The sequence below is a fragment of the Nicotiana tabacum genome, chromosome 21 (genome assembly GCF_000715075.1).
Source record: "Nicotiana tabacum cultivar K326 chromosome 21, ASM71507v2, whole genome shotgun sequence".
NCBI lineage: Eukaryota > Viridiplantae > Streptophyta > Magnoliopsida > Solanales > Solanaceae > Nicotiana > Nicotiana tabacum.
In genome coordinates this window covers 6,409,461-6,420,497 of record NC_134100.1, presented here as the reverse complement: position 1 = coordinate 6,420,497, position 11,037 = coordinate 6,409,461, and the positions used below count along the sequence as shown (strand labels likewise).

The 11,037-nt window shown below is 38.2% G+C and overlaps 1 protein-coding gene across 1 annotated transcript; it reads right to left on the bottom strand.

Annotated features, from left to right (window-relative positions):
• Positions 1-1,317: 1,317 nt before the first annotated feature.
• Positions 1,318-6,248, bottom strand: LOC107786464 (G-type lectin S-receptor-like serine/threonine-protein kinase RKS1). Its single transcript, XM_016607952.2, has 7 exons — positions 4,752-6,248; positions 4,544-4,672; positions 3,920-4,119; positions 3,517-3,727; positions 3,181-3,418; positions 2,930-3,077; positions 1,318-1,836 (listed from the first exon to the last, which is right to left on the bottom strand). Exons 1-7 carry the CDS (start codon positions 6,040-6,042, stop codon positions 1,528-1,530), a joined length of 2,526 nt encoding a protein of 841 aa, XP_016463438.1. The 5' UTR covers positions 6,043-6,248; the 3' UTR covers positions 1,318-1,527.
• Between the last annotated feature and the right edge of the window lie 4,789 nt (positions 6,249-11,037).

Sequence of the window (11,037 nt, the reverse complement as noted above, 5' to 3'; positions counted from 1 at the left end):
ATCTCTAACATACTTATTGCTTTAAAAAATACTTATTGCAGAACTGCAGGGTAAGGCTGCGTATGAAAGATCTGTGTGGTCCGGCCCTTTCCCAGACCCCGCGTATAGCGGGAGCTTAGTGTACTGGGCTGCCCTTTTTTTATTGCTCTAAAAATGTATCCATAGAGTAAGTTATTTTTTGCAATTGTTCTCTCTTTTTCTTTCTTCTTTTGATACAATGACTATTCATTTTAATTGTGTATTTTTACTCTCTTTTTTCAAGAAAAATCTGTAAAAAAAAAAAAAAAAAAAAATAGAACACCATACTTTAGAGCTATATAAAAAATTATAGTCAAAATAATTAATTTCAAACTATGTATTTTTATAATTTTTTAGATGCCTTGACTATTTATTTAATTGTATAAATCTTTATTTTCAGGTAAAATTCAAAAACATATTAACTAAAACTTTATTATTTTTAGCCAAATAAAAAAATTTAGCCTAAATAATGTAGTTCTATCCAAGTTTTATTATAAATTATATTCAAAAAAAATTATCTAAAAAAGTAACATACTTAAAAAGGTAAAATATATTTTATTTTTAAAAAAAATGTCACATATACAGAAAAATCCACGTGGTAGGCTAGTGCACCCATACAATTTGTCATATTAGCGTCTAGGGGGATAATGACTCTCAAAAGGCCTAGTTGAGGGGGGTAATTAAGACCACGACTAGTTTAAGGCTATAACTAATAATCCGTGACAATTTTAGAGGGGTGGTAAAGTATTTTGCCTTATCATTACTATTATCAGAGAACCAACGAATGTTGTAAACGTTCAAGTGAAACACACCGTGAGTCGTCCCCTACCTTGGTTGTGCCAATTGACAAGCGCCTTGCAAAGAGTTACATCCACTTCTATATACACAATGTAAAAGGATTGTTACACTATTAGTCCATTTAAAATATAGCGGCAAATAATTGTTCATAATAAGTTAAACTAGTTACCTGAAAACTAAGACAGATAACCAGATATAACAAGTTAAATTACACTAACAGTATAAAAATCCTGTATAAATTACCTAAAGGAAGCGTTAACGAGCATGATGTATAGTAATTGAAATGTCATTTCCAGATATTCCAACATTTCTATGTACACAGTGTAAAAGAATTATTACACCATTAGGTCGTCTAAAAGATAGCAACAAGTAATTGTTCCTAATATGTTAAATTATTTACCCGGAAATTGAGGCAGGTAACCAGATATAACAAGTAAAATTATACTGACAGTATAAAAATCCTCTGTAAATTACCTAAAGGAAGCGTTAACGAGCATGATGTGTAGTAACTGAAATGTCATTTATAGATGTTCCAACACTTCCATATTGTAAAAGAATTGTTACACCATTAGGTCATCCAAAAGATAGCGGCAAATAATTGTTCGTAATAAGTTAACCTAGTTACCTGGAAATTAAGGCATGTAACCATCTATGACAAGTTGAATTACACTGACAGTATAAAAATCCTCTGTAAACTACCTAAAGAAAGCGTTAACGAGCATGATGTGTAGTAATTGAAATGTCATTTACAGATGTTCCAACACTAGCTGATGATGTGTAAGGAAGTGAAGAAGAATTTCTTGATCTGAATACAAAACCAGGTTGTCCAGGGTTAGCTAGTTTTATTTCATTGCAGAGCATAAACACCACTTCAGACATAATTGGCCTGTCATTTGCATATGATTGAACACACAATAGTCCAATTTGGATGCATCTTAAAACTTCACCAGTTTCATACCACTCCCCTAATAAGGGATCAACTACTTCTATAGCTTTGTCATCATTCCAGAAATCCCAAACCTGAAAAAAGGAAGTAAACATTTGTTGCCAATGACCGAATTATACGAAGAAATCAAGGGGATTCAATAGCTAATATACATATAAAAAAAACTTTTAACCTTATATACATAATGTAATATTTGGCGAAATAGTTTGGACCTCTTCCGCCACCCTGGCTCCGCCCATATTTCCTGCAACTGTCCTTTCTCAAGAGCAATGGCGAAGGGCGAAAGCAAAACAAGATACGCTCTCCGTCGTATTATTGTATGGCAGTATTTGACCAGATACATGATTTAAGAAAGACTTTTGGCACATACTAAAAGTACCTTGAACTTGTGATCTTAAACATGTCATGATATATTTGTGGCTATAAAAGTATCTCATTATGGGTAAAATTCAAATACAGAAAGATGTCATTCTAAGAGTGTCACATAAAATAGTACAAAAAGAGTACTCCCTCTGTTCTAATTTACATGAACCTGTTTGACTGGGCACGAAGTTTAAGAAAAAATGAAGACTTTTTAAACTTGTGGTCTTAAACAAGTCAAAAAGGGGTCGAGAGTATTAGTGTGGTTATAAAAGCTTCTTACTAAGGGTAGAATTGGAAGTTTAAGCTAAATTGTTTATAAATTAAGAAAGGGGTCATTCTTTTTTAAACGGACCAAAAAGGAAATAGGTTCACATAAACCGGAACAGAGAGAGTATTACTTTTTATTTTAACTTTTATACACTGACAGTACAAGAGAATTTTTACGCAGTAGATCACACAACAAATAATCTATGTTGCATGGGCTTTCCAAAATACTGTTGCGCTCGTGTCGGATCCTTCAAAAATGCACTACTTTTGAAGGATCCGATACACACCTGGCGATATTAATTTCGGAGAGTCCGAGTAACTTAGACTAGAAGTAACTATCCATGAAAAGTGAGATCAGTAACCTAGAAAATAAGACAAGTTACCTAGTAGAACATGTTCAAATACGTTGTTTGTGTAAACGTATTTGGCTCTTGTTAGTGTATATAAGTAAAATCCATTTCTTTTTTATTTTTTAACTTAGTGTAATAGGCAATGGTAAAGGACTAAAGGTGAATACTTGCAGCAGATATGTCTTACATTTCCAACTAAGTTTAATGTTTGATCTTGATAATGAGTAGTGTTTTTCCTCCCTGTGATGATCTCCAACAACAGAACTCCAAAGCTGAAAACATCAGACTTCACTGAAAAATGCCCTTCCATTGCATATTCCGGCGCCATGTAACCACTGAAACAAACCAATAGCAATGTCACAATCCACCATTTTTAAATCTCATATCCATATACATAGCAAAATTCACACATATGCATACATAAAAGTGAATGCTTACTATGTTCCAACAACTCGATTCGTGTTTGCTTCAATTTGATCACCACCAAAAATTCTAGCAGTTCCAAAATCTGATATTTTTGGCTGCATAGAGGCATCTAGTAAAACGTTGCTCGCTTTTAGATCCCTATGTATGATTCTTACTCGAGAGTCGTGGTGAAGATATGACAATCCTCGTGCAATTCCAACGATGATTTCAAATCGTTTTCTCCAATCTAATTGACACCCTTTAGTTTTATCTGTAACACAATTTGGAAAGTTCATACATTAGCATTCCATTTATAACATGCCTAAGTTTTTAACCAAATACTTATTCAAGAAAGCTTCATGTCATTACCAAAGATAAAACTGTCCAAGCCTTTGTTTGGCAAGTATTCATATACCAACATCTTCTCTCCTTTTTGTATGCAACATCCTAAAAGCTTCACAAGATTTTTGTGCTGTACTTTCGCGATTAACGTTACTTCATTCTTGAATTCCTGAACTCCTTGCCCTGAAGTTTTCGAAAGTCTTTTGACAGCAATTTCTTGTCCATTATTTAGCTGACCCTGAAATCAAGATTCAAGGTTGTTGTTAAGTAAAGTTGGCTCAACAAACTAACAATCAAAACCTGACCAAATGGAGCCTACAAACTAAAGGGCAGTCCACAGCTCGAACCCGTGACCTCCTGGTCCTTTACCAGTTACGTCAAGGCTCTCCTTTGGAGCTTACAAACTAATTTAATAAAATCGTAGAGGTACCTTGTAAACACTGCCAAATCCTCCTTCACCTAGTTTATTAGCATCGGAGAAATCATCAGTGGCTGAAATAATAGTGCTTAGATCAAAGATTAACACATCAACATGTTCACTTCCATCTATCTCATTGCCTCTTGAAGAGTTCTCATATGATGCTAAATTCCTTTTCAAAGTAATCAAACTGGTGAATTTGTCCTCTTTATCTGTACAAGAATCACTAACACAAATAAGATTCGACGCAATTGATGTCACACTTTAAGATTTGGACTAGGAATTGTAATGAATGATATACAACAACAATAACAACATGCCAGGTATATTCCCACATAGTGGAATCTGGGGAGGTTAGTATGTACGCAGACCTTATCTCTACCTTATGCAGGTAGAGAGGCTGTTTGTAAACAATAACCTCTCTACCTTCGGCCCTGGAAAGCACACTTGTAAAGAATGATATACAACAACAACAACCTGCCCAGTATATTCCCACATGTGGGGTCTGGAGAGTATAGCGTGTACGTAGACCTTACCCTATCTTATATGCAGGTAGAGAGGCTGTTCCAGACACCCTCGACCCAGGCAAGCACACTTGTAAAGAATGATATACTTCTTAAAAGATGACATACTAACCTTTCCTCCTATTCCTTATTACCAAACAACAAGCGAGCGATAGTGCTATGAGTATTGCAGAAATGCACACTGTTACAATTGATATTGTTCTTTTCCTGTGATATCCATTTGAATTCTTCAAGAATTGAGCTGAAAGAAAATTGTTATAATCACTTGTTCACATAAATAATTCAACTTGCAAAATATAGCCACACAACATGGATTTTACCCAAAGTAGATGCAGATACTCGGATATAGAAATCTTGGCCACCATCTGTAAACTCCCTTGTATCTATTAAGTCACCATACCAAGTGATACATCCAATTCCTCCTATGCTAACATTAGCACTCGCGTAAGCTGTGCACGAACAATTATTGAGACATAATTGCTCACATTCTTGCAATCCCATACTCTTGTTTAAAATAGCAGTGTATGTATCCGGGATTTTCACATTGGTCACTTTTGCAAACCCCTCGCCATTTTTGCAAACGTTTTCGTCCTTCTTCCTTAAGCATCCATGGGAACCGTCTCTCAAGAACCATGACCGATTATCACTTGGCTCGTACCCAAGAAGACAACTACATTCAAATTCAGCCAAATTGTACAAGTTGCAATTACTATTTTTGCCACAATGTACATAGTTATCACACGGGTCCTTAGGCGCGTACCAGAATTGAACCCATTTCTGCGCGCTCTCTTGCCAGTTCAATATATTCATCATCCCTGATTCATTTAGTACTAATCTTGAGATCGCAGAGTCGAGCATACTGAATGTTACACTGACCTCACTATCATTATCAACATAGTTGATAGTAAAAATATATCCAGGTTTCATTTCTGGTACACCACTCCAGCCAAGACCCGTCCAGGGTCCGGTTCGCCATATCCTGTTAGAATTCTTGTATAGGAAAACTTGTGGTATTATACCATTGATCTCAATCTTGTACACATACTCCCCCGAACCGGGGTCTTCCATCGACTTCCAAGACGTTAGAGACCGGTTCAAACCGGTTTTCTTGTCATTCCCAAATTTCATGTTAGGAAGTATAGTATTTGTAGGATAATCAAAACTTTGCCATACAATAACTTCCTTTTTTAAGTCTTGAAACAACACAAAATTACCTGTATCCAAAAGCTGAGCAGAGTAGGATTTTTCGCTTATACTGGCTGAAGAAATATTGGTTTTCCAGACAAAATTCTTGGTTTTTTTGTCAAGTATTTCAAGATTTCCTGTGGGGTTAATACTAAGAATTCCAGATGTGTTATTGATTGGATTATCTCTGTTTGCAACCCAAACAACAGTTTGTTCAGGGACATTATTGTACCAAATTCCAACATATGTTTTGTTGGAATTTCCAGGGCTGAAAAACCCAAGAGCAAAAGATTTCTTAGAAGAGATTAACAAATCTCCATCTTTTAGAGATTGGTTGAAAGAGATGGTGTCAATGGAAGTACAAAATGGTACAAGAAATAAGATAAAAACTAATAGTATTATCAAGAACTCTTTCTTCTGGGACATGGCTTTTCTACAGTTACTTGCCCTAGCTCTTTGGTTCAGTACATGAGTTTAAATGAAACAAAATACATTGAATATCTTTACTTTCTTATACCATAACATACCATCGTGTTAGCTGGATAAGGACCCCATATTATCACAACAAGTACGAGCAGAGATAGAATTTAGGATTTAAACTTTATTTGTTCAGATTTGAAATTCTACTACATCCTGCCAATTTAGTAGGTTCAAAACTATTATTTGTACGTACTAATTTAGTTGATTTTTTAACACATACGCATGATTTCAGCCAAAATTACTGGGGTCGGGTGAACATGTAGCTCCTTCGCTAGATCCGCCCTTGGATACAGATAACTCGATGAACCAAAGCTTAAATATATGGGAAGAAATCATTTACTCTTTTTGTTCCATTTTATGTGACACCTTTTTTTTTAGCTTATTGCAAAAAAGAATGATATTTTGTTTCTACTGAAATTTAACCATAGTTTAGTCTTTCATGATTTTTTTATACTACGTCATTGATCATTAGGTCACATGTCGGACCACTAAAAAATTCTATTTTTTTTGGTTAAGTTTGGAAAAGTATTTGAAAATAAAGAAAAGTGGAAATCTATTTTACGTGAAATCCACGATTATTACCTTTCGAGCTAGCTAGTTGACATACTAGTACCACTGTTACAGCTTGTTGTAAACAAAGCTCATCTACCTAACATAATGAACATTAAATGCTTTTGTACTGTTTCTAGATGGAGGACGAACGAACACTATTTGCAGTTTTTCCAATTTTACTGTTGTCTGTTTCTATGTGTAATTAATTGTTAACGTAGGAGACCCGTGGGTCCTAAGGCTTTGAATGTGGGTTGGTTGAGAACATGTTTGAGATTTAAGACTTCTATCAAGAAAATATAAATTAAGTTTAAAAATGGCAATCCGGTGTACTAAGCTTCCGCTATGCACAAGGTCCGAGAAAGAGCCGATCCACAAATATCTATCGTACGCAGCCTTACCCTGCATTTCTGCAAGAGGCTGTTTCCACAGCCTTACCCTAAGGATACTATTACTGAGGCAAACTTGAGTTACTTCTTTGTTATAAATAATGTTTAGAGAATTTCATGATACTTAAGTAAAGTTGATTGATTGTTTATGAGTTTAAGTTATATACATTGTATACGGTTAAAATTGGGCCCATCCGATTTCACTGATTAACTGAGACCAGGGGATGGAACGAGGATCGGCCACGTAGTATATCAGACCGAGACATGAGGATAAGGTACCGAGTTCGGGATTCGAAGTATCTGTCGAGATCGAGACCAGTAATGATCGAGACCAAATAGGATAGACATCGAGCAACACCGAAGATAGCATAATAACGAAAAGGCGAGATATCCGTGACTGGTCGAGGACCATGGCGGAAATCTCGAAACGGATCAAATCAAGAACGGTTGTTTAGCTAATTATGGGGTTTTCTTCTGTAATTAGAATTGTACCATAAGTGAAATTCCTCTACTATATAAAGGGGGGTTCTAATCATTTGTAACCATATTATTCTCGCATATCAAAGCAATCAATACTTTTTCTCTCTTATACTCTCTTGTTCATCAGTTTACTTCATATTCCATAACTCTATTCTCAGTGGTTCGAAGGCGATTTAGCTCGTGGGTTGAATTACATTTCAATACTGGTTTGCTTTACTTTACTGTTAATTTCTATTATTAATCATTTTATTTATCAACTGGTACTAGGTGAAATTACCTATTCTTAAAAGCACTTATAAGTTTAATTGTTATCTAATTTTAAGGGTAAACAATTTGGTGCTCATCGTAAGACTAAGGATAATAGTGATTACCTTGTATTAATTCTCATAACACACACTGCTTTATGCTTTTTTCTCGTAAGTGTCTTTGATTTTAGGATCAGCATGTCGAACTCACAAACAGCACCCACACACGCCGACAACGGCCTTGGTTTTCATGGAGAAAACGACAATGTAGTAGCCCCAGGGATCGAAGTGCCTCAAGCTGGCCTCGAGGGAGTACCAATTGCAAATCCCATCGACATCAATTCCTATGTCACCGTTAATGCGAATTTGGGCGTCGATCCCGAGAATAGCTTCCGTAGGGAAGTTCAATCAGGCGATCGAGGTACATAGGGCGGCGAAGATGGCGGAGTCAGCCTTCAACTGTTATTTGAAATGTTACAGGCTCAACAAACTGCAATAGCGCAACTCCAAAATCAGAATCGTGCATCAAGTAGGGTCGAGCTCGAGCCATCATAAGAAATTATTCCTAGAGCCGAATCGGTGCCAAAGGGATTGAATAGAGAAGAATCGGAGACAATCCTGCTATTATAAAAATGCTCAAAGAGTTGACGAAGCGAATCGAGACAGGGGAAAAGAAGATCAAGGAAAATGATAAGAAGGTGGAAACTTATAACTCCAGGGTCGACCAAATCCCGGGGGCACCACCAATATTGAAAGGTTTAGATTCTAAAAAGTTTGTGCAAAAACCATTCCCCCCCTAATGCGGCTCTGAAATCAGTCACCATTCCCGATCCACCAGCATGAACTTCAAATATTCTTTTTACCTACCCAATTAGGTTGGTGTTTTTTTTTTTTTGAGCCATTCCTAGCTCAGCTTGAAGGCTTTGAACTTCTTTTTTCTTTTTGCTCACTGAGAAGTTTGAAGGAATCCTTCTTCTTAGTGAGGCCCCGGATCTCGGCCTCGTACCGGCTTTTCTCCCCTCGGGATCAGAGGAAGGCTTCATGATGTAACATCGAAGTCTACGAACACAAAGCGAAAAAATATGTAAGATTGAAGAAGTATTGAAGCAAAAAATGAACATCAATTATGAGGTTACCCGGTTTAGAGCCCGTTGGGCTTCGTTAAAAAGACACGGTATCTCCACCACGTTCATCTCGACTTGGTTCTCTTTGATCACTAAGCATCGGAGGTAGCTAGCCACCCCTACTAGGGAAGAAAGGACCCGAGCATCCTCCGGGACTGAGATGACGATCGACCGCTTGCACCTAGGATCGACACTTGGAGGCCGGGAACTGATCAGCCAGTTTAAAGCTCGAGGAGGCTTCATTCGAGCTCTTCCTCGGTACTTGAAGTCACCCAAACCGGTGACGTCTTCCACTCTAACAAAGTAACTACAAAAAGGGTCTTCTGCCCCATGGACCCCTTCACCGTAGCAAGTCTCCATCGCCTGAGCATCATTGATCATCGAATTAGAGAATGAAGGCATTGAAGGGGAATCTCCAATCTCTATCGCCCCTCAACTGAGTCTTCGGGGATACCTCCTTCATCTCAAGGGACTTCGAATCTGGGCTCTACAACAGCATCGACTGTATTATCGACTGCCTTTTCACCCATAGGCAGAGGATCTCCGACTTTCTCTGGGTCGGAAATATCGGCCAAGGTTTCACCCTCGAACTCATCAGGTCGATGAGGTGCTATTTCGACTCCCACCAGCTCAGGGGTTCCTCGAACAGCTTCATTAGCCCGCACTCGGACCACCAGTCCATTGCCTTCTACTTCTTCTTCTTCTTCGGGCTCTTCCCTTGGCAGAAGGACCGACTCCAAATTTAGAGGGATGATATTTCCCTTGGTTTTACGGGTTTTCTTCTTTTTTGGCTCTTGTTACCCCAACTTCTTCGAACTCGGGGCCTCTTTCCTTTTCTTCTCTCTCACCGACTTCGGGATAGGTGATGGGGGAAGTGTTTCTTCTTCTCCAGATGGGGGCCTCATCATCACCTCCTTCCTAAGACCTACACAAAAAAGAAACAAATAGTCTCAAAAAAATGCCCGAACAGTGGTCAAATCATTAAATTGAGGGGAGGAACTTACCATGGCTACTAACCTCCCATCGGCCCTTCGATAAGTCGCGCCAAGCATGCTTGGCGTGTGTTGACTGCGATACCAGGCTTCGGACCCAGTCCTCGAGATGAGGAACCACTTCTGGCATCCAAACAACGGCTACACCAAGTAAAACACTAATAAGGAAACGAAAGCAATAAACAGGAATTAAGAACGAAATTATACCTATATTTTATATTCCACTTCTCGGGAAAGGGCACTCTCGGGCGGGATCAAGTCTGAGGTCTTCACTTGAATGAATCGGTCCATCCAACCCCGATCTTTATCCTCATCTATGCTTGAGAAAAACGCTTTGTTGGCCGGACGCTAAGCTTTATTAATCTCCCCCACCCCTACGATAAAGTCGGGGGCTATACAGGCGAATGAGATGGTCGAGGGTGAAGGGAAGCCCCTCGACCTTAATCACAAAGAATCAAAGGAGTATCACTATCCTGCAGAAAGAAGGATGAATTTGGCAATGGCGACCTCGTAATTCTTGCAGACATCCACGATAATTGGATCTAAAGAACCCATCGTGAAGGGGTAAGTATAAACACTCAAGAATCCTTCCACGTGGGTGGTAATCGATTCTTCAGGAGTGGGCACCACTACATGCTTATTGCCCCAATTGCAGTCCTTTTTAACTTGGGAAAGGAGTTTATCGGAGATCGAGCATATATACCTCGATACCGGCTCGCATCGACCTGGCACTGAGGAAGTCTTCTTGACCTTAAAATCAAATTTGATGATGCACAGCGGAATAAAGAATTCTTCAGGGCGTGGCTCCGCCGCGGTTTCCTTGTCGGCGAGCCTTGATGAGGAACTTATTCCTTTTGAGGAACGATTTTTGAAGTTTTAACCATGTAATGGATTAAGAAAAATGGAAGACGAAGAAAAATACTTAATATTTTGCAATCAAACGAGTAAAGAAATCCCAGGAATTGGAAACACAAAGGTCTGAGAAAGGCGAACAACCGAGAAAGTTAGAATGAGAGAAGATTTGTAAGTAAAGTTTGGAAGATGAAGAAAGATGCATTTATAGGTTGAAGAAGACGGTTCAGTGCTGGTGGTGGCCGACCATCGACTAACAAGCACTAAATGCCTAGAGAACTATACCGACGAGATGTTCTAGTCACCTCTG

What these genes read in the sequence shown, in the direction of transcription:
- LOC107786464 (XM_016607952.2), bottom strand. Translation starts at nt 6,042, where the DNA reads ATGTCCCAGAAGAAAGAGTTCTTGATAATACTATTAGTTTTTATCTTA. An exon ending in AGTATCTGCATCTACTTTGG is followed by an intron (nt 4,673 to 4,751) that starts GTAAAATCCATG and finishes ATTTTCTTTCAG; the next exon opens with CTCAATTCTTGAAGAATTCA. An exon ending in AATAAGGAATAGGAGGAAAG is followed by an intron (nt 4,120 to 4,543) that starts GTTAGTATGTCA and finishes ATTCTTGTACAG; the next exon opens with ATAAAGAGGACAAATTCACC.